Source organism: Polypterus senegalus, chromosome 18, assembly GCF_016835505.1.
Source record: "Polypterus senegalus isolate Bchr_013 chromosome 18, ASM1683550v1, whole genome shotgun sequence".
NCBI lineage: Eukaryota > Metazoa > Chordata > Cladistia > Polypteriformes > Polypteridae > Polypterus > Polypterus senegalus.
In genome coordinates this window covers 55146757-55169825 of record NC_053171.1, presented here as the reverse complement: position 1 = coordinate 55169825, position 23069 = coordinate 55146757, and the positions used below count along the sequence as shown (strand labels likewise).

At 38.7% G+C, this 23069-nt stretch overlaps 1 protein-coding gene across 3 annotated transcripts in view; it reads right to left on the bottom strand.

Moving 5' to 3' along the window:
• Window positions 1–1765: 1765 nt before the first annotated feature.
• Window positions 1766–23069, bottom strand: part of dcaf8 (DDB1 and CUL4 associated factor 8) — a 50369-nt gene continuing 29065 nt past the window's right edge. For all 3 annotated transcript variants that reach the window (XM_039742154.1, XM_039742155.1, XM_039742156.1), the window contains 7 exons: window positions 20000–20110; window positions 17628–17758; window positions 16057–16164; window positions 11652–11782; window positions 10229–10348; window positions 3995–4111; window positions 1766–2938 (listed from right to left, as the gene is read on the bottom strand). In XM_039742154.1, the coding sequence (XP_039598088.1) occupies window positions 2822–2938; window positions 3995–4111; window positions 10229–10348; window positions 11652–11782; window positions 16057–16164; window positions 17628–17758; window positions 20000–20110 (835 nt within the window). In that variant the 3' untranslated portion in view covers window positions 1766–2821. The remainder of the gene's footprint in view (window positions 2939–3994; window positions 4112–10228; window positions 10349–11651; window positions 11783–16056; window positions 16165–17627; window positions 17759–19999; window positions 20111–23069) is intronic.

The following is a 23069-nucleotide window of genomic DNA, read 5'->3' as shown; positions in this document are numbered from 1 at the left end:
CCAGACCGCAGTCTTGTGATCATAAATCACAGGCAGTTGTTTATCCCACCTGTTACTCTCCTGTAGCTGTTACCCATAACCCCTGTTGCAACGCACCCTATAAATGTAGTCGTGATGCAAACCTTAAATTACTTGATAATCAATAAATAAGGTGTATAATTAGCTAGTGGAGGAGTGCAGGGACAGAGGCTGGAGGGTACTCTATGAGCCCATAGAACTTGGCTGCAGAGGATTTGCAGGATGCTCACTCTGCAGAGTCCTCATACGGCTGGGCATAACAGGAATGGTCAAAAAGAGGGCCATTAAATCTGCAAGCGATGCCGCAGAGAAAGCCTCATGGTGGCTTTGGGTAAAGAGAGAGAATCCGTGAACTGCTACTGGGGCGCAAGTTGGGGATTGATCAACCCTGGCTGGGTCGCCTGAGCGAGGCTGTATGATAATTGCGAGACCCGAAACGTCCAATGACCTCAGGATACATCACTGATGATGCATCCCAGTGCATTGAGGTGATATAGTATAAAGTACAAAATTTAATTTGTGTCTTCCCACTGAAACCTGGCTTAGTAAAAGTGAGACACTGTTCCCCTAGCTGCGGCGTCACCAGATGGATACACATCTCTCCATTATATATAAAAAAAAAAAAAAAACAAAAACCTCTGAAGCGACAAAAGAAGAGAGATTTTTTTCAAGTCCCGTGAGACGAGACCTTTACCTTGAAATTTTTTCAAGTCACACCCTCCTCTGAAACACGGTCCTCTAGCACTGAGAAATGAGGAGGTCAAACAAATTAATGGCAAAAATGACAGTTACACAGCAAATTGGTTAAATGCGTATCAAGAAACAATGCTGAAACAGTTGGTGGTGATTATGCAGAAGATGAAACAACTTACAATATCCTGAAGAATATCTACAACCATTAACAATGTCCGGTCATCCAACTCACAAATTACTGGAGAAAGAAGGATGTATCCAAGAAAGGTAATGTAATGTAAAGGTAATGTGTCATCTTCAGGGGATAACATTGGCATATCAAGATCTCATTTTGTCTATTCATATTAAAACATTAACAGTTTCCCGTTAGAATAGCTTTTGCAAAGACAATTAACAAATCTCAGAGCCAAACATTCTAAAAAGTTGTTTTATTTAATAGAGAGAAAGAAACTAAATTCAATCACAGGCAGTTATATGTTGCATTGATGCATATGTAACAATTTCCATGAAAATAAAAATCTGTTTAAATTGTCCATCCGCATCCCCATATGAGAGCGGCACAACCGCAAAGAGGCTAGAGCGTAGCACAGGTCCAGGGGGTTGACGAGCGAAGCGAGCAGGGGGCAAAGTCCCCTAGTTCCTTCATAAATCTAGAAATACACGTCGATTTGGTGGCCCTGGAATAATTAAATTGTGACAAAATGCAAATCTCTTCTAAAAATGTTGGCAAATTCACATCCTTTGATGCTCTCATTTTAAATATTAAAATAGATTTTAATTGTAGTGCCAGTGTACAGACCACCAGGGCCATATTCATTGTTCATGACTGAATTTGGCAATCATTTATCTGATTTGGCTATAAACTGATCATGTAGTGATGATGGGGGATGTTAATGTACACATTGATGTGGAAACTGAAACTTTTAGCAAATGTTTTACAGTGCTCTCTAAGTTTCCAAAATCTTTCACACCACAGTAAAATTGTAACCAGGCAACGACGGCCAAAAACAATACAGCATGGGTAACAGATGACTATATTAAAACACAAATGAAATATAGCTTTACTGCAATTGGTGCATGTCTTTATTCAATCTTTTTAATATATAAACAATTTCCTTTACTTTTTAAATACACCTGGACTTGTTTTACAACAGTTATTGTACTGGTCATTTCAAACATGCCAGCTGGACATACTGTAAATGAAAATGCTGCTGTTGGATTTTCAGATACAACATAGTCTTAATGTAAGATTATGGTCTTAGAAATTATAGAGATTTATAGATTATAGTTCTATTGACTTCAATAAATAAAGAAATATGCCCATTGCTAATGCTCATCTTGTGCAAAATTCTCTATGCTTTAATAAATTTTCTCAAAATTTAGCAAACAGAAAAAATAGCTTTTTAAATTTCTCATAAGCATTTTTAAGTATTAAAATGTTTTTCTTTGTTACCTTTACAACAAAGGCAACAATGCCTTTCCTGTTTCAAGTCACACACGTGTTGCTGCCTTTATTGTCACGGTCTTCTGTTCAATATTGCTTGAAAGCCAATTTCTGTTCTAAACAGAAACTTGTTTACACATGGAGATCTTATTACTGCTAAATGCAGTTATGTTTTCTTATGTTTATTGTGACTTCTACATTAACTTCACTCCAGCCGTTTATTAAACTGACTTGGAGAAAAACACTTTCTGCTTTTTTCCAATGAATCAATAAACATGAAACATGTGCATGCTGTTTTAATTTTATTTTGTGAAAAATGTCTTATTTTCCACAATGGCGTTGAATGACAAGATAGAAAAGGCCTGACAAATGACAAAATGACTCTTGTTCAGGACAGTCAGTTGATTTTGGTGCTGCTGGAGATGAAGCTGCAGAGATCATGTGAGCAAACAGTATGAGGCAGTGAAGAGCAGCACATCTCCCAAACTTACCAAAAAAAAAAAAAAGTAGTCAAAGAAGCATGGCAAATTTGTTTTCTGAAACACTCTGTCATTCGAAGATTGGATTAAATAGCACCATTGAACAAGGAGACACTGGTGACAAAGCAAAGCTGTGTATTTTACTGCAAACTCCACGCCTCAACTTTAAGTTTTATCCTTTCTCAGCTCAGGATGACATGCACTGCACATGATCTGGGCCCATGTCGTCCTCATCAGAAGAGTCTTCAGAGGTCCAAGACTCATCCGAGTCTCCTTCAGTGCCCCCTAACTGTCCATGGCGAGTCTAGTGGGGAAAATAGAAAGTTGAAAAAAACATATCTTCAGTTTGAGATTTGTAAACTTCAACCAGGAATAACTACAAATCATGGCTCAACAATTTAAACAACTATGTTCGGACTTAGGGCTGGGCAACGTAAGCAAAATTTTATATTAAACACTAGAATCCCTGAAACATATGATTTTTTTCGCTGTCCCCAACCTCCTTAAATCTTCCTGACATACGCTAAGAGGCTCGTAGTTCCTTAGAGCTGCACTGTTAGCCCACTTTTGTTTTGCAAATGTGTGGTTTAGCAGAATGCAGCCTGCTACACCTCAAACCCCCATTCAGTCTCACATTTGTATACATTACGTCTGCAGAATCACTGTGAGTAAGCTGCTTCTTTATTTTAAATTTAATTTGTTTTTTTAAACCACCCAAAACATGTCACCTCCCTTGTTCTCCTTCCCTCACAGCAAATTGGAACAGACAGTGAACTTTGTATTCCAAGAGTGTGAAAACACTGCCATGCATTTTCAGGAGAGTTTAGATACTTTTATTGCTAACTGAAATAATTGGAGCACTATTTAAGTTTTCAGATTTGCATATGATCTTTATTTTAACATGTACTGAAAAAAATAAGAATGATTATAAATATATTGTTTCTGTGATTATTGTGTAGTTGTCTAGAGGAGAGTGAGACAGCAATTCACATTTGTCTCGCAACGTACAATAAGTGCGAGTGCATGTATGTGATTCAGTACATTTGCTAACATTTCAGTATAGTGGTATTTATATCCTTATTCTAAAAAGAAAGCCAACTGTTCATTCTTCACCTTCTTTTCACATGCTGCGTTGTGTTTGAAGGTAACGGAATGCTCATTACCACCACGCCACAACAACATGTGCATCACATAAGTGACAAGTAACAAAGACAGCCTCTTAATGTGCTAAACTCTGTTAAAAATAGCATACGTAAATTTCTCCCGGTTGACGGTTTTTTACTAGTTCACTACTATTCAGACTATGAAAGATTTTGCTTGAGCTGTGAAGTAAAGGCACATTTCTGGCTTCACTACTCACCCTCTGTGGCCGTCTATGCCTCATGTGTCTCATAAGGAACCACAAAAGCTGCGTATCATAGTGATCACCATGTCGTATGCTGTCTTCGTCTCGTTCTCGTTTATTCTTTTTCATCATCTAAGGGCAAAAAAAAAAAGTACAAGCTTAAAACAACCGACTGCTGTTCTGCAAAGATCTTCTAAGTGAAGCCCAACAAAGATTGTTTTTTATGTTCCACCATAAAAGAAGAAATACATTATTTTACACACTGTTTCATACGGAAGCTCTGAACCGCACAGTGAAAAAAGATTATGGGATAACTTCTCTTACGTAAGGGATACTTTTACATAAGTACAAGATGTTTTCACGTACGTACAAGATAATATTAGATTAAAAAATGACAAAGGTGCGCTTTGGGGCCATAGACATAGAATTATTAGACACCGCATGACCAGCAACATTGTACATCAACGTCGCCGCCATATTACGAGTGGCACTGCTGTGGAGTGAAGTAATGGATAAAGATGCCTCACGCATGTGATGCTTCGGATTGTACAAACCGCTGTACGCTCCAAACCAGATCCCGGGGGATTACATTTCATAGGTAAGGCTGAACGAACAACTGTTTTGGTTATATTTGGCCATTAGAAATATCACATTTTATAATCTTAACTTTAGCCAAAACGTTGTTTGGAGGCTTACTTCAGCACATAAATGCATTGCTTAGCCTGGCATAGCTAAACGTATTTAGTCACTAACTATGTAGGTTGTTAGTAACATTTCTCAAACTTTGTACGTTTCCCAAAGAAATCCACCTCAGGAAGCAGTGGGAGGTGGCCCTTATCACAGGACAGCTTTCTCAAAATCCTGTCTGTGTGCCGTGCTAGTTTGGTAACAGATGATTTACCAGCATCATATGATCAAAGCTACCACTTGCTCACATTAAAAAAACAAAGGAGGTTTGAGGATTCCTTCTGAGAGTACAGTCAAGGTGGTCAAAGTAGCCGAGCATGTTATCCGACAGTCAACATTAGGGCAAGCTGATTGATCAGTTTTGTTTGGGCTGAGATTGGTTCAGATGATGTGTTGTTTCTCAAGGAGCACATTGAGGAAACACAGTTTGAAACTGACAACCATCATTTTATGCTCATGTCTTTAGTTGTGTCTGTCTTCCACAAACTAAGGCTGCACCATATTGTCAGACTGAATACTCCCAAATTACAAAGTGGCAACAAAAGATATGTAAGACAGTTCTGTTTCAAGGATTTTAGATCCTATTCTGTATATATTTAAGTAACCACATTGTGTGTGCGAGAGAGAGAGAGAGATGAGTGAAATGTTTTCAGAAATTATTAAGCCAATTTGTATACAATAACATATTTTTGTCATTGAGTGTATCATTTCACTATTAAAAGAAAGATCAGGCTACCAGTTGCAGTCTTACTATTTTGACTTTCAGACATTGGTCAAGTTTTCATCTCAATAATTAATAATAATACATTGTATTTAATATGCACCTTTCATAGCACTCAAGGTCACCTTACAATAAAATTAAACTACATTAGTAAAATTAAAACAAAAGAATGATAAATGAAAAAGCAATAATTAGCAAACAAAGATAACTGGCAGTAACAGTGCAAAATTCACAACTGGTATGCCAGTTTGAAAAGATAAGTTTTGAGGGCAGTTTTAAAATGTATTATTGAATTAATCTGACGAATATGACAGGGAAGAGAATTCCCGAGTTGAGGAGCACTAGGAGAGACGCTCGAGCTCCCAGAGCACTGAGTCTGACGTGTGGTACAGAAAGTCGAGCTGCAGATGAGGATCTGAGTGAGCGAGAGGAAGTGTAAGTCTGGAGGAGATCAGTGAGGTTGTGGAGAGCTTTAAATGTTAAGAGCGGTATTTTATATTGTATTCTGTAATTAACAGGGAGCCTGTGAAGTTGAGAGAGAATAGGTGTAATATGTCAAGTGGATTTAGAACAGGTTATTAGTCTGACAGCAGAATTTTGAGTTGTAAATGATGGATAAGTTTTTTTGGGATGCCATATAAAATAGCATTACAATAATCTATACATGAGATGACTAGGGAATTAACTGATACTTCAGTACTGTGCTGTGTAAGAACGGGACGTCTTGGAGATGGAAAAAGGCAGACCGAGAAATGTTACTTATATGGGAGGAATTATTTAATAATAATAATTATTAATATTAATAATTGCCATTGTTAGTGCATAAATGGATATAAAGAATTACATACAACAGATTTTGGTGAATCGTTTAAATGCAAACAATACCATTTTAAACGTTATTGTTTTTTCATCAGAAAACCTGGGTTTCCACGTTTAAATGGCACTTTTGCCACTCGCAATATGGCAGACATGCTGACGTATCGTGTCGACTGGGCAACACACTGAATGCGGCATCTACATATATATGTCTGTGTTTGGGGCTACCTAATTACGCCTTTACCAAGGCTTTGGCACTTCAGTATAACGTCACTTCCAGCTCTTGTAGCGCGGCGATATTAATAAAATAAAAAAAAAAACAAACACGGATGGCTGGACTTTTATTTTTTTAAAGGAGTGTGGGATGGCTGGAGACGGATTTAACAGCAGCTTGCAGTACCTATGATGTACGTTAGGTAATGCCCACAATGTCATTTATGAAATTCCCATTGCATACCTAGTTACACTATGGTTAAGATTAGGCTTGTGGGAGGGGTTTAGGTACATGCGTTATGTTTACAGGTATTCGTCTGCACACTCGTTCGGAGTACCTGAGGAGATATGATGTTTTTTTTTTCTTCTTGGGAAACAATTTAGTGCGTACAACTTACTATCTTGTGCCCACCACTTACCATAGTCTGCGCACCAGGTACTTTAAGGTTGCACCGGCCAATACTGTGTGCGCACCGCATACATTCAGATGAGCACCAAAGCCCATCACGTGCTACTGTACATCATTTTCTGGAAACAGGACATATTATTGAAGAGTCTGATGCTTTCCTCACACAGTTACAGTCCACAAAAATGGATATTGGCAAGTTTATAAAAGCAGGCTATGCATTCAAGCCCAGATCGCCAAATCCATGCATGTGAAGTTTATCCAGTCCCATGTGGGTTCACTAATTTAATTCTCTGGTAAACCTGGCACACTCGATCGCTTATTTGCACCAATGAACAGTGGGATTTAATGTGCATCAAAAGAGTTTAATCCAAATCGGGCCACTTTAACTCCCACCATTTTCAGACAAGTACCTTAGTTAAAAAGCCAAACTTGAATATCCTAGTCAAATGCACTGGCAAACCTGGTATACTGAGTCATCCGTTGCACTGTGCAAAACGAACTGCGATCTGTAAAGGCTCAGCAGAGATCTAAATCGTGTTGCAGCGGATTTTTATTGTCACATTTTTGACAAGATGGATCCCCAAGTTAAATTGCAGGTAATACTTCCTTTTTCAGTTGACTGTGATATGTAATATGCACTCTAAAGAGTTAAATTGATTTGGATCTCTTTATTATAGATATTTTCACGTACGTACAAGATAAAGGTTATCCCATAATGTTTTTCCACTGTGTGGTTCGGAGATTCCGTAGTTTCACTACTTTTAAATTTGTGTTTTTATTTTACACTCATCAACAAATGTTCTTATTTCAGACTTTCCTCTAATATGCTGTAGCATGTTTATGAGCTAACAAAACACAAAATTTCATTTTAACCCAGTCTAAAATTAGTATATCTGAAGTACTCCAAGACAGATGGAAATGGTGTGAATGGTGGTTAACTTAATGAGAATCATTCTGTATTAGAAACTCCTAAAAGTTTAGTCATTAACTTTTCAACCCTTTAAGCCAGAGACCAGGTTTTCACAGTAAGCAATTTGCCATCTGGTGGTGGTTAGTAGAACTGAAAGGACTCTCCACAAAACAAATCACAAACTGAACAGCTGAAATGATGGGGACTTGTGCTGCATTCGCAAGCTCTTGGACAAAATGGTATAAGTCTCAACACACTACAAATTCAGAGGTACAAGTCAGACAATTTGGACCAAGGAAAGCTATCCAAATTGTAAGAGGTCAGCATTGTATCACAACCTTAGTCAACTGTATAGAACAAAAAAATATAATCTGGTCAGCCAGAAATACAATTTTTGTTCGAACTGCATTTCGAGCAAAGTGATACACATTTAATACTTTTAACTCTTTATTTTTGTGAAAAATGCCATTCTGACATTAGTCACCATTCAGAGGGAGGGCATGGAAGTGGTACAGAGCTACAAGTACCTGGGGCTCACATAAAAAACAAACTGGACTAGTCTGACAATACAGTGGCACTGGAAAAGGAGGGCTCGAGCATACTGGACTTGCTAAGGAGACTCTGGGCTTTTGGTGTGCGCAGCAAGCTGCTGGAAATGTTCTACCAGCCCACAGTAGCCAGTGTGGTGCTCTACGCTGCAGTCTCCTGGGAAAGCCTTGGATGTTGATGCGGAAGGGAGAATGGTGGCAAGACTGGATATCATCATGAAAAAACCCTCCATCCCCTCTAGGAGGCACTCTTGGAGCACTTTTAGCCACAGACTCATTCCACCATGGTGTGCAAAGAGGCACACTGGGGGTCTTTACTGCTCACTACTATCAGGCAATTCAATGCTTCCACCCCATATAACTTGCTTATTTTTATTTGACAATTGATTGGCTGTATTATTATCTGACTTGTATTCTTGTTTATGTTTCTGCTGCTGTATGCGTTTGAATTTCCTCATAGGAATAAAAAAGCTTTATCTGTAATTGCTTTTTGTTTTGCAGACCAAAGTAACAAATTAAATCTCATATTTCCTTAAATAATTTGACTAAAGGCTTCCATGAACACACTGAAATAGGAAAGTTAAACATTACACCTGGCAGCTCCAAATATATTGCTTTTAAACCTCTTAAGCTGTGTATGTAATATTAAGTGAGCTAGGGTCATATCCGGATCAACAAGTAACATTTTTTAAAAAACTTTAAAATGTCGTGCTTTTTTGTTTTGTTTTTTTATGGATGCGCATTGATTCATTTTATTACAAAATCTCAACTTTTTTTGGACACATTGTTTCCATTGCTCTATTAGCTTGAAGATACCATCATGGAAGAACTCTGTTAATGCCATCCAAAGGTACTGATGTACAGCTTGTTGGGTTGCCCCTGTGCTCTTGTAGAGACTGCCTAAAAATCTGGTAATTTATGATTCCAAAAAGAATGTAAATCAGATGGTGCCAAATTATGACTGTAAGGAGAATGGGTGAGAACTTCCCAATCCTTACTCTCAATTTATTCCAAGGTCAATGGGCGTTACATGCTGCAGATTTTTTTCAGTGTCTGGAAATAACAGGCGGCATCCTTCTAGACTGCACAGATTCATACAGAACATACCTATCCGCATCGCAAAAGGTGGTACCCAATCTGTTTGCTGCTGATGGAAATGTCATTGGCTCCTTTGTTCTTGGAGAATTCAGTTGACAATTCCATGCTCTGATGTTTTGTTTCAGGTTCAAAATGGTAAAAATCGACTTTTGTTGCCTGCCACAAAACTGAGCAAAAAAAACAAAACAAAAAATAATCCTTTCTTTAGTTATCACTTAAGCAGTTGAGGGGATGGTTTTGGACGGTCAGTAAACATGGGACCCAGCAGGCACAAATTTTCTGATGGGCCAGCAGCTTCAATTATATCCTGGACTGTATGGTGTCCTTTACCTAGCTGTACTGCTACATCTCTCACTGTTACGCCCCTATCGACTTATCAAGCACAATAACCATCGCCTTTTTTTTTTTTTCCCCCCACATACAGTAAGCTATTTAACAGGAACTGCAATGTGGCGGATATGTAAAGTCAGTTTAACCATCTTTAAAATGCTTCACCCACCTTCTTACAGTAATAGAAGCCTTGCATTCAACTCTATACACATGCTGAAGAATCTGAAGAATAATAGATGCAGGACATTTCTCTTTATCAAGAACTTCTGTCTCAGCATACAGATGGAATTATATTACACGGTCAGTCACACTCTCTAATGTTGGTATGGTTACCTAATTTACGCTGATGACATCATTAGAAACTCAAGGATGTGACAGGGGATGCCTATCAAACAACATTCATACTTCCAAGGCTAAATGTGTGTGTGTGTGTATTGCTCATTAAATTACAAAATGATCCTAGTATAAAAGAACAGAGGCTAAAATGGATTGTCATGAAATGATGGTTTTGCTTTACCTCTTTCAAGCCCCTGAGTATTGTTGGATTCTCAGCGATGGGCGCCCATATCTTAACATCATGGTCCAGACCACTAGTAGCTAATACTGGCAGATGTGGATGGGGTTCCAGGCAGTTTACCTGAAAAACAAGAGGAATTTTATTCATGGAGATTTAAATCTGTACTAGTGTTTTCATCACGACCTGAATAGGTGAAATAACTTGAATTGTATCAACAATTGACTCAGAACAAATTTAAAACAATAAAAAAATAATTTCTAGTCTGTTCCTCACCCTCAGAAAATATAAAAATATTAAAATTTAAAAGGTTCATTAGGAGCATCTTAATCAGATGAAGGTTATTGCTGTCCATCAGAGTTTGGACACATGTGAAGGAAAATCTTAATTGTTGCTAAGAGTATGTTATGCTAACTGATGTTTAGCTTTTGTCTTCATATTGACCTCCATTAAAAGTTAGTTTTTGTAGAGCTAGGTTGTTGCAAATGGTGGTGTGGCTAAAACCATTTTCTTTGCAAAAAGTGGAACAGACGTCTGTTTAGTCAACACTTTTATAAATGTTTGTGCTCACAGATAATCTTTGTTTCAGGCAAACTTTACTCCACAAATAAAGTGGTTGTTGTGACTGCTAGTATCATTCACAGCCCAACCAAAGTAGGAAAGAAACTCAAATCTACTGGTTGTTTTTTCCTTATGTTCAAAGAATTTATCCATAGGGTTGACAAGATTTTCCCTATTTCCCCTTGAAACACCATCTAGACCAAAAAAAAAAAAATCAGTTCAGACCTTTGAGGTGTTTTGAGCTCATTCAAATGTGTGAGAATGTATCTGCACAAGAGGCCAATAACATAATGACACCTTGGGTGTCCTGTAGTGTGCCAAGAGAACAATCAATAATTACTAAATTACTGTGAGTTATGTTTAAATTGTTGAGCATATTGGGTGTTTTTGCTCCACTGACATTCAAATTTAGTTTAAAGGTTAACATCTGCTGGGACTACGAGACACTTTTTGAAATGTTGACATCCAGAGAGAAAACAGAAAACAAGATCATTGTAGAAGGCTTAGACCGGTTTACCCCTTTCAACAAACAAAGAATATTCCCAATGTCAGAAGCCTGCTCCAAAAAGACTTGGGAGTCAAATCAGAAGGTCTGAAGTTTGTCTCAGTTTAAAAAAATTGTGTGGTATTTTGGAAAGCAAACTGAGGATACATATATAAAAAATAGTGAGAGGTGATATTCTTTGTTGAACATAAAAAGCGATTGCCTTTTTGTCAAGTTATCTGCGATATAGTAATGAATGGGTAACAGTACATCTAAACCTACATACAGTATATAAAACACAGAAATAAAATCTTTCCTTTAACAATCACCCCTATTTGTGGCTGAGTGGAAAAATTACCAAATTAAGTTTTAGCAACTCACCACTCCACCTTTGTCTCCTTCCATAAACTGTACGATCTGAGCAGAGTTTTTCTCCCACAGGTAGATGTGACCACAATCACTTCCGCTCACCACATATTCACTATGTGGGCCGTAGAAATTGACGCCTTTGACTACCCCAAGGAAAAATAAAGATAAATACATTTAAACTCAGAGCACAAATAAAATCCTACAAAGGCCACAAGAAATAAAAAGACTGATTGTTGAGTATAAAACAATGTGGCTGTGCAGTTGGGGTCTGTTTTAAAAATAAACATTTGTATTGGACAGTAACACCATGTTCATTATAAAGTGTAAGGTTCAGAAACATGCCAAAGATACTGTAATAAACTTTTAAAAGACAGTTTATGTAATAAAGCAAAAGTGCGACACAGGAGTAAAACTGGTTGCCTCATGGACCAGTGGCCTGGCTTTAAATCCTATGCTTAGTCACTGTCAGTGTGGGGTTTACACATTCTCAACATTAGTAGTATTCTTTTCTGGGCTTTACAATCAAATTCCTAAAATTTCATGGGTTGGTGCTCCTTTTTTGGAAATGACCTCCTCTGCTGAGAAACGCCCTTTAAAACAGCTTGGACCACCCAGGTACAAATGTGACCTCTTAAGCTTACCAATTCAGTGATGGTTCTATATACTGTATATATTGTTACGCTTGGGTCACAGATTTGCACAGAAATGCAGGAGGTTGTAGAGATAGGAACTTTATTCAAATACTGCAAACAAACATGTCTTTTTCAAAAGTTTAAACATGCTCCTTGACAAGATGGAGAGGACTGTACTGTCACACAATTAAAAGAATGCAAAAACATATCCTCACATCATGAGCAGGGATGGTGAGAGAGAGAGAGAGAAAAATCAATCAAAAATTGACAAAAGCTGTTCGGACTTTAAAGTCTGCGAAGTACTGCGCGGATCGTGCGATAGATCAGCCGCAAGTAAGCCCAGCAAGCAAGGGAGTAATGTGAAGGTAGTCTTTCAGCATCTTTTTTAACCTGTAAGATGCGATCAGCCCCCTAGCTCACACCCCCTCCCTCAGCTTTATTCACATTTTCGTGAATCAAGCAACATTCCAAACCAGGCTCAAACAAGCATGACAGGACATCAGCATCAATATGTTTAGATTGCAAACCCAAAAACCATCTCATGAGACAAGAGTTTGTTTCCTTGTGACGGTATAACCACTGAAGTGGAGCGTGATCTGTCACTAATGTGAAATTTCAACCCCATAAATAATTACAAAGAGCTTCCACAGCCCATTTTATTGCCAAGCATTCTTTTTCAATAGTTGAATAATTATACTCCCTAGGAAGCAATTTCCTACTCAAAAATGTGATAGGGTGATCTTCCCCATCAAAAACCTGAGACAGGATGGCGCCTACACCAAATGCACTTGTGTCTGTCTGTAGAACAAAATCCTTGGAGAAGTCGGGATTCCGCAGAACTGGATAAGACGACAAAGCAGTTTTCAAATCACAAAAGGCACGTTCACAAACGTACAATACAACAGGGTGGTTTTTCCTGCCTCTAGTAAGATCTGAAAGAAGAGCAACACTATTTGCAAAATCAGAGATGAATCTTCTGTAATAACCTGCAAGCCCCAGAAAGGCACATACTTGTTTCTACGTTTCTGGATGTGGATAAGCAAGCATTTCTTCCACTTTTCTGAATCGAGATCGGAGTAAACCCTTGCCCATGGAGTAGCCCAGATAATGAGTCTCAGACAGACCCAATTTACACTTCTTGGGGTTAGCTGTCAAACCAGCCTATCCTAAGCTTTCAAGGACAGCCTGGAGACATTCTAAATGTGTTTGCCAATCATTACTGAAAATCACGACATCATCGAGATATGCCCCAGAATACGGACGGAAGATCTGGTCTATCATATACTGGAAAGTTAGAGGCGCGCCATTAAGACCAAATGGGAGTCTAGTAAATTCATAAAATCCGTCAGGGGTCGCAAATGCTGTTTTTTCGCAACTGTCAGCCTTAACAGGCACCTGCCAGTAACGTTTCACGAGATCCATTGTGGAGATATAGAATGACTGACCCAGTTTTTCCAACAGTTCATCAACACGGGGCACTGGATAAACATCAAATTTTGAGACTTTATTCAAGCACCTGAAATCGATACAGAAGTGAACCGAGCTGTTTTGTTATTGGACTAATATGACCGGACTGCACCAGTCACTTTTACTTTCGCAAATTGCACCCAATGCCAACATATTTTTGATTTCTTCACTCACAATATTCCGTCGTTCTTCCGGAATCCAATACGGGCGCATCTGCACCCTTACACTGGGTTCAGTAGTGATTTTATGATGTTCTGCAAGATTAGTCACACCTGGCAAGTTTGAAAAAAACAGTGTTCCATTCAATCAAAGATAACAACTCTGTCTTTTGTGAGTCAGTCAAATCATCACCAATGGCAACATCTGTCTGAGAGACAGCAGCCAAAGAAGTGTACCCCCCCTGCGGATCATGCCATTCCTTCGAGAGATTAACATGTAAAATCTGGAATGGTTTGCGCCGGCCCGGTATTCTAACCTTGTAATTTACTGGCCCCATACGTTCCTCAATAATGGCAGGGCCCTGCAATTTCGCTAGGAATTTGTGCGGATCCGTTGGAATAAGTACCAGAACACGATCACCAGGTTTAAATTCACGGAGCTTACAAGGTCTATCATAAAGACGTTTCTGAGTTTCCTGCTCATGTCGCTGATGCTCCACAGCAATAGAAGAAAGTTTAGAAATTCTTTCTTGCAACAAAACTACCCGATCTGCAAAGCTCTGCCCAAGAGCGGTTGTCCCGAATCCTGTACATTCCTCTCGTACAACATCCAAGACGCCTTGCAGATGCCGGCCAAACAACAACTTGAATGGACTCAAGCCAGTGGACACCTGCGGCGATTCCCTTACTGCAAACATAATAAAAAGGCAGGACAGAGTCCCAAGACGTCGGATCATCATGAGCAACTTGTCTGTTTATCCGTTTTAAAGTTTTGTTAAATCGTTCATTCAAATCATTCGTTTGTGGATGGTAAACAGTAGTACTCAATTTCACACAATTGTTTCATCACGCGAGAAGTAAAAGGTGCCCTGATGCCAATACGAGTGAAAATCTCACACAAAGCTTTGGCTACAGTGGAGGAATTGGCTTTTTTCAAAGCAGCCACTTCTGGATATTGCGTTGCATTGTCAACCAAAACAAGTATAAATTTATACCCATTTTTAGTCTTGGGTAGAGGGCCTACTATATCTAATCCCACCCGTTGGAAAGGGACTTCCAAAATAGGCATAGGAGAAAGGGGAGCGTGAGGAGGTTTATAAGCAGAGACGATTTGACAATCAGGACAAGTACAGAATCACTTCACTTCTTTCCCCATATTCAGCCAATAAAATCGTTTTGATAAACGTTCTCTAGTCTTATCAGTCTCCAGGTGCCCACCCAAGATGTGAGAGTGAGCTAATTGCAAAAGAATGTCCCTATGTACTTCAGGTACAACTAACTGTTCGATAAATTCCCCGACTAAATGATCTGATATCACTCTAAAAAGGCAGCCATCTTTCTCAACAACAACATTTATTTATATAGCACATTTTCATACAAAAAAATGTAGCTCAAAGTGCTTTACAAAATGAAGAAGAATAGAAAAATAAGACACAGTAAAAAATAAAATAAGTCAACAGTAATTAACATAGAATAAGTAAGGTCCGGTGGCCAGGGTGGACAGAAAAAAAAACAAAAAAAAAAACTGCAGACTGCTGGAGAAAGAAAAAAAAAAAAATCTGCAGGGATTCCAGACCATGAGACCGCCCAGTCCCCTCTGGGTATTCTACCTAACATAAGAAACTCAAGAAAGTGCAGGGTTTTTAAGCGCCCAGGAGCACGCTCTTGGTAATAAAAGTCACTAGCTGAGCATGCCTGTTTAAATGCATATTCTAATGAGCTATCAGCATGCTGCAAGCACACAAAATCAGTCTCTTTGCCAGTGCTTGGTTCTTGTTCGTAGGCATTTGCAAGTTGAAAAGTTGCAGATGGGCCAGACAGCCGCTCTGGAAAAAGAGGGTGGGGGTTGGGGGTCGGGTCGGGGCTGGGAGAAAGGGGTGTCACCCTCAGTCTCGCTGGAGAGAGAGAACGGGTTCAATATCTAACAATACAAAGTTCACTTCCTGAGTCCAATAATACCGAGATCTCAACGCACCCCAATTTCACTGAGACCATTAAGCCATCCTTTTTATCTGAAGAATATCCCGGACAGACTAACGGACAGCCACGGTAGTGTATTATATATAAAGATTACCCTTAAAAGCTACCATTCATTAATTTAAATCATTGTGTGGTAAACAGGCCGCATCTTTTTCTAGGAAGATGTGCTCTTTCACAAACCTGTAGCATTGTTCCGATGTCCTTTGTATCGGCAAACATACTCTGCTCCATCACTATGTCTTGTGTCAAATAAGTAAATGTCTTCATCATTGTAACTTGCCAGAAGTTCTACAAATAAAAAGAAAAACAAAGTGTAATCCTACCACCCTTGGCCTTTTTTGGGTTGGGGGGGGTGGATGGGTGGGTGGGTTGGATCTTCACCACATTTTGAACAATAAAAAAAATTTAGCTTAACGAGCATGTAAAGTATATGCCTTGCTGTTCCTGAAGGTGCTAATCAAGTTCAAACATTTGCCAGGAAAGGATTAGAATAGTGAAAAAGTACTCGAGCCTGCAGTCCACTTTCAATGGCAACAGACTATGCAGATTGGAGAATAATTAATAAGGGCTATTCAGTCTCTGTATAAATCACAGTGAGAGCTGTGGCCACATACTTGCAAAAACATCAGCACCATTTCCAATAGGTATGGGACTCTGACAAAGCTGTGCTTTCCTTCCTGTCCTGTTTGTGATTTTCATGGACAGGACATCAAGGCACAGCTGGAATTGGGTGGGGGTCCAATTCAGTGGCTTTGGAACCGCCTCACTGCATTTTGCAGAAAATTTGGCCAAGTTGGCTTCATTAGCTTCAACTCCAGCACACATGAGGACAGTTTGTGCCTGACTGTGTAGCAGCAGGGATGAATGTTAGCACCTCCAAATCTGAGGCCATGGTCTTTGGTAGGAAAAAGGTGAACTGTCTTCTCTAAGTGATAAATTAATTAATGGCTCAAGTGGCTGAGTTTAACTACCTCAGGGTCTTGTTCACAAGTGAGGGGAAAGGGTACGGTGAGATCAACAGATGGATAAGGGCAGATAGTCATGGAGTCACTATACCATACTGTAGTGGTGAAAAGGAGCAGAGGCAGAAGGAGAAGCTCTTGATTTACCAGTTGATCTAGGCTCCTCACCTCTGTTCATGAGCTTTGGTTAATGACCAAATAAATGAGATTGCAGAAACAAGCTACCAAAATTAGCTTTCTCCGAAGGGTGACTGGGCTCACTCTTAAAGGGAGAGTGGTGCTGCTGAAGCCCCACATCAAGAGGAGCCAACTGAGGTGGTTTGGGCACCTGATAAGGATGCCTTCTGGACACCTCCCTGCCAAGGGTTTACAGGAACAAATCAGCTGGAAGGAGACCCGGGGGAAGACCCAGGGCTTGCTGGGAGGATTATATCTCCCAGATGGCCTAGGAATGCCTCGGGATCCCTTAGTATTAGTTGGCAAGTATGGCTGGGGAAAGGGGCATGTGGGCCTCACTGTTGTCCCTGCGATCTGGTCATCTTGGATAAACAGTGGACAATGAATGAATGAAAAGCAGTAATATATATATATATATATATATATATATATATATATATATATATATATATATATATATATATAATTGTAAAATGTACAATGAAGATAACTGATCCTTAAAAAAAGCAGAAATAACCTGTGTTCAACCATGCTGCACTAATTATGCAGCTTCAAGCATACAGTACATTAAATGTGAACTCCTGGTAGATTTTACAAGGAAAGTAGGCTGACCTGTTCCATCATGACTGTACACAAGACACGTAATATTTGTTTTTGATTCACTATTCATCAAATGAAATGGGCAAAATTTCTTTAACACTCCATTATTTTCATTCTCATTTATCTTCCTTTGATCATATATCCTATAGCAACAAAGAGAGAAATTAAAATGTTAAAAAACAGCAACATTCAGGGTAGAAAGTTGTGACAATAGACTCAATTGCTATACTAAGGATATTTTAAGAAAATGCTTTTCATTGAAAAAAGCTAATTAAGCTGAAGTTTAGGATGCAGAAAGTCAATTGTGTAAGCTATACTTTTTAAATAACGAATAAATGGTGACTTCAATTCAGTTTAAAAAGATGAGTGAGCAAACTTACTACTGGAAGGATAGGTAAAATCATTAAAAACAAAAGAAAGAGAACTTGGAAACGTTCAACCAATTGGGGGAAAATCACAGCAGACAAAAGGAAACAACTATATTATAAAGGCTTGCTAGAAAGTTAAAAATGTGCTTAACCACAGTATCTTAACAAGTAGTTTAGAGATGGTTACCATTCTGACCCCAGGGACCTGAAGTTGTACGCTAGCAACAGTAACCACTGTCCCACCATTCTATATGGCAACATCTTTATATAAATCATTAATTACAATGATCAGGTCAGGGAGTATGCAATAGTACAGAGCGTTGCTGCATTTGTCACATGACGAAACAGCCTGGGATCCCAGTTGTCAGCTCCCTAGCAGACAGGCAGTCCAGACCCACCCCCCCAGAAATGACCATCTATGTGCTGCAGCCAGATATTACATGGGTGTGCTCTTGGCCTTGTCCAGCCACTCGGGTCCTCAACATTGAGAATCCTGCAAGCCAGGTCACACTCTAACTCAAGCTGTTTTACTCCAAAGCCTCCACCCCAAAATGAATATAAACCAAATGCTGCAAAATAGAACATGATCTTGAATTCTTGGTTGCTGTAATCACATAGTCTGGTATTATCTAAAATCGTGCTAACAAATTGTTGATAAATATTTTGCATGTCTTTATTGGTATCTTGTAACACTAATGTCTATCATTAATAAGAACAGCAATGGTTAGAAGGATAAGAATCCCTTTCCCCTGTTTTAAGAACCAGTTCTTTGTAATTTTTGATATGGTTAGGGGAAGTGTCTCAAACAAGTTTGGCAAATGTTTCTCTGCTGGAGTCTCTCACTCAAGCCCCACAGGAAAGCCAGGCTGCCTAAATGGCAAGCTTCACGGGGGCAGGTGTGAAGGTTTTCTGCCCCATTGGTCTGAAGTATGGCTGTTTGGAATTTGCTTTTACCAGGAGCCTTTAAGTACAATGACACCCTATTGGCTGTAGGGGTTGGACAGAAAAGCTATAAGTTTGCTTGCTTTACCTCGCTCTCTCTCTCACCAAACTGATGAAAGACCATCTCACACACCATGAACTGAAAAGAACACAATGAAGAGCACAGCTTGGCAGCTAGATTGAGACAAGCATGCGGCCTGTTCTGAAAAAAGCTGACCACAAATGATGACGTAACTAGAAACATTTTAAGTAACTAACAAGCCTGTGTACTGCCTGAAACTACACATCACCATTTATCAGGTTGTATGGTTGTCAGTATTCAAATGTACTTTGCATATTATTGTCATTTATGAATATTATCAATAATACATTATATAAAAATTGTAACTTAACTCCTGCTTGTCTTTTACTACACCTAATTGCCTGAGGTTATAGATGTAGAAGGGAAGGTGGGGAGAAGTTATATGGTACAATACCTTATAAACAGTGGTAAGTCTGTGAGATTTGAGGCATTCTGACAAAGGCTACACATTAATAATATAAAAAGGGAAAAGCAGAGTAATATATTACTCTATCAAGACAAAACACTAATCAAAGTGAAGCAAGACAAATGCTTTTTTAAATTTAAGATAATCAGCAGATAGGACTGGAGTGAAGTCTGGTAGCAGAGAAACTATGAGACATGGCAGCACGGTAGAACTGAAGCAAAGCTGAGCCTGTAGACTTGTGTCTGGCTACAACATTTGTTTTTTTCTCAGCTTTTGCTTTGTGTATGTGTGTTCCCTCAGCTGTCACTTGAGTTGCTCTTGGACTGCACAAATTAAGAGCCCATAGCTACAGTCAGTAACTGCTTTGATTTAGGACTACTTTAAAAAGGCCCTATTCCTTAACATTTTGACTTACTTATATTTAAAAACCACTGGAGTGAATGTAAAGGTAATCTTTAAAATTAGTCTTCTTTGTGGGTTTTATTTTGGCAGGACTTCCACAGAATCCCAAGCACAGTATGGTGTCCCCCAGTCTAAACACCCCTAAACTAGACATGCAACCCTTGAAATAAGTGTGCAGGCCCACCTGATGTACTGGTCTCTGCCTCCAACTGCAAACTGGTGTGTTGAAGCTGGATTAACGTAGATAGTGTACAGACCAATTTTTTTCTCATTCTCTTTTGCAACAACCACCTTACTGTAGAAAGATGAAAATAAGAAAAATGCATAGAACTTGTTATTGTGTAACATGTAAAATAAGATGTAACAAAAAGAACCAAATGAACATCTTAAATCATGCATTAACCAGCTTATGGTTTGGGGAGGGGGGTGCAGGGGGAAATCAGAATTTTCACAGCAGGGTCACCAGTACAACACTCATACATACAGCACCCTCTAGGTGCCAGATTTGAATCAATAATTATCCTGGCAAGAAGAAAATCATGAAAACGTACAGACACGGGAAGAACATACAAACTCCACACAGTGCAGCATTTCACGCTAGGGTGCTGGATCCCCAAGGGCGCAGTGTGCTAACCACTCCGTGGTTATCCAAATGTTTATCTGAGAAAGGAACAGTCAACTCACAAATACAAAAATACACTCTCAAAATCTGCATAAATTGACTTCAGTACTTCAGAGGGTCAAAGCCTTTCCCTGCAAACAAGGCAGGAATACACCAGAGTGCCAGTCATGCAAACAGAGGACTGATTTACAGTTGCCAATCCTCTTGAAATGCATGAAGAAAAAAGAAATCCATGCAGATATGAGGAGAAAAGGAGCTTTTTAAGAAGAGAGGGATTTTCATAAAACAACAATTGGCTAACAGAAATGCAAAGATTTGAGGAAATACCACACAATTAGACTGGACCACACAATGTAAAACACACTTTAATAGGGAGACAAATTGTGCTTACTAAAGATGGGTAGTAAAATGTAGAAAAATGTCTATTTAACCTAGGAGTTTCTTATTAACAATGTCTGGTATTATGCAGGCAGTGTTTTGTACAGATTCATTCATGCATCAGTGCTGTGACTTGAGCACTATGTACAAAATGGAAACACATAAAAGCTGAAGAGATTCATAATAAAAAAAGTACACAAATAGTCAACATCTCACACTGAGTCAAAGGCCAGGGAGTAAAAGTGTGTTTATAAATAGGATTCAAAGACGGCAAGTGAAGGAGCCTGTCTAACGTCCAATGGCAAATTGTTCCAGAGTTTTGGAGCTGCAAGTGAATAAACCCGATCACCTCAAGAGTTTGCATCGTGCCTTAGGAACACGTAAAAGCATCTGATCTGCTGACCCGAGAGAGCAAGACGGTACATAAGGGTGTAGCAGTTCCGACAAATAAAATTGGGCACAACTATTAAAGGATTTAAAAACAAATACAAGAATCTTAAAATGGATTTGATAATGAAATGGAAGCCAGTGAAGGGAAGTCAGAATTGGGGTCATGTGATCTTGCTTGCTCGTACCTATTTAAAAAAAAAAAAAAAAAAAAAAAGAAATTGAGCAGCAGCATTTTGCACCAGTTGTAGGCAAGCAATGGAGGCCTGGCTAATTCCAAAAAGAAGCTCATTGCAGTAATCTAGACGAGAGGTTACAGAAGCATGTATCAGTGTTTCAAGGTTGCATTTAGACAAAACAGGCTTGATTTTTGACAGGCGCCTCAACTGGAAAATGCAACATTTTACCACTGCGTTCACATGGCTATCAAGTTTTAAAGTAGAATCCATTTTCACACCTAAATTTATGATTATGGATTTCTCATATTGAGCCACAGTGGAACGGTTGATGCAGGGGGTCTGCTGGTGCCATTGGGTCTAAACAGCATGACATCTGTCTTGTTCTCATTAAAAAATTTCAAAAGTCATCCAACTCCTGATGTCAATTAGGCAATCAAGGAGAGACTGGACAGAGCAAGGACTAGGTCGCTTCAGATGGAAATAAAGCTGACAGCCATCCACATAAAGATGAAAGGAATTACCATGTTTCTGGAAAATAGAGCATAGTGTTAGCAGGTAGAAGAAGAACAGAAGAAGTCCCAGGTTGGAGAAATGTGGCACCCCCAGGGGAGGTAAAATCATCGATGCGAACACAAAAACTTCTCTATGAGAGACAGGACCTAAACCATTGGGAGAGCTGAACCGGTGATGCCCACCCACTGCTCCAGCCTAGAGATGAGGATCTCATGGTCTATACTAGTGTTTCCCAAACTCAGTCCTGTGGCCCCCCGCAAACACCCCGTGATTGCAGGTTTTTGTTCCAACCAGATTCCTAATCAGTGACAACACTGATCTCATTTAATTAGCTGGTATTAATTTTTATTTTATTCTACATTCAGAAAAGCACAGCAGTATGATTTTTACATTTATAAGACATTTAGAAATATTTCCATTTTTGCTATAGATTTATATGCTTAACTTTCTTTTGTTGATTTCATCATATTTTGCCCTTTATCTGTGCAGTTTTTCCCCTTCATTGTATGTTATTACTTCAATTAAAAGGGGTACAGCAGACATGCTGGCAAACAACACTGAATAATGAAAGGCTGCAATTACTTCAGCGTCAGACTCACTGATTAGTAAATAATGGATTCATTAAGCAATTAGAACACCTAGAAAAGTAGAATGAAAATATTGTTAAAAGAAAAAAAAAAAAAAACATTATTCCCATATAAGTGCTTGGTGCATTTATATATAGGATATACAGTGTATGATATATATATATATATATATATATATATATATATATATATATATATATATATATATATATATATATATATATATATATATATATATATATATATATATATATATATATATATATATATATATATATGATATATAGATATATATATAATATATCTCAAAAGGAGGAATAACAGAACTTGGGAAACAATACATCACTTAATTAGCCCACGAGTCCAATTAAAAACAGAAGGTGGTTGGAACAAAAACCTGCAGCCACAGGGGGGACCACAGGACCGAGATTGGGAAACACTGGTCTATAGTGTCAAAGGCAGGTGTTCAATGCAGAAGATTAAAGTAGTACACAGTCACCAGAGTCCACTGTTAAAAGAATATCATTAAAAACCCTTAACAGAATGGACTCAGTGCTGTGGTGAAATTTTAAACCCAGACTGGAACAC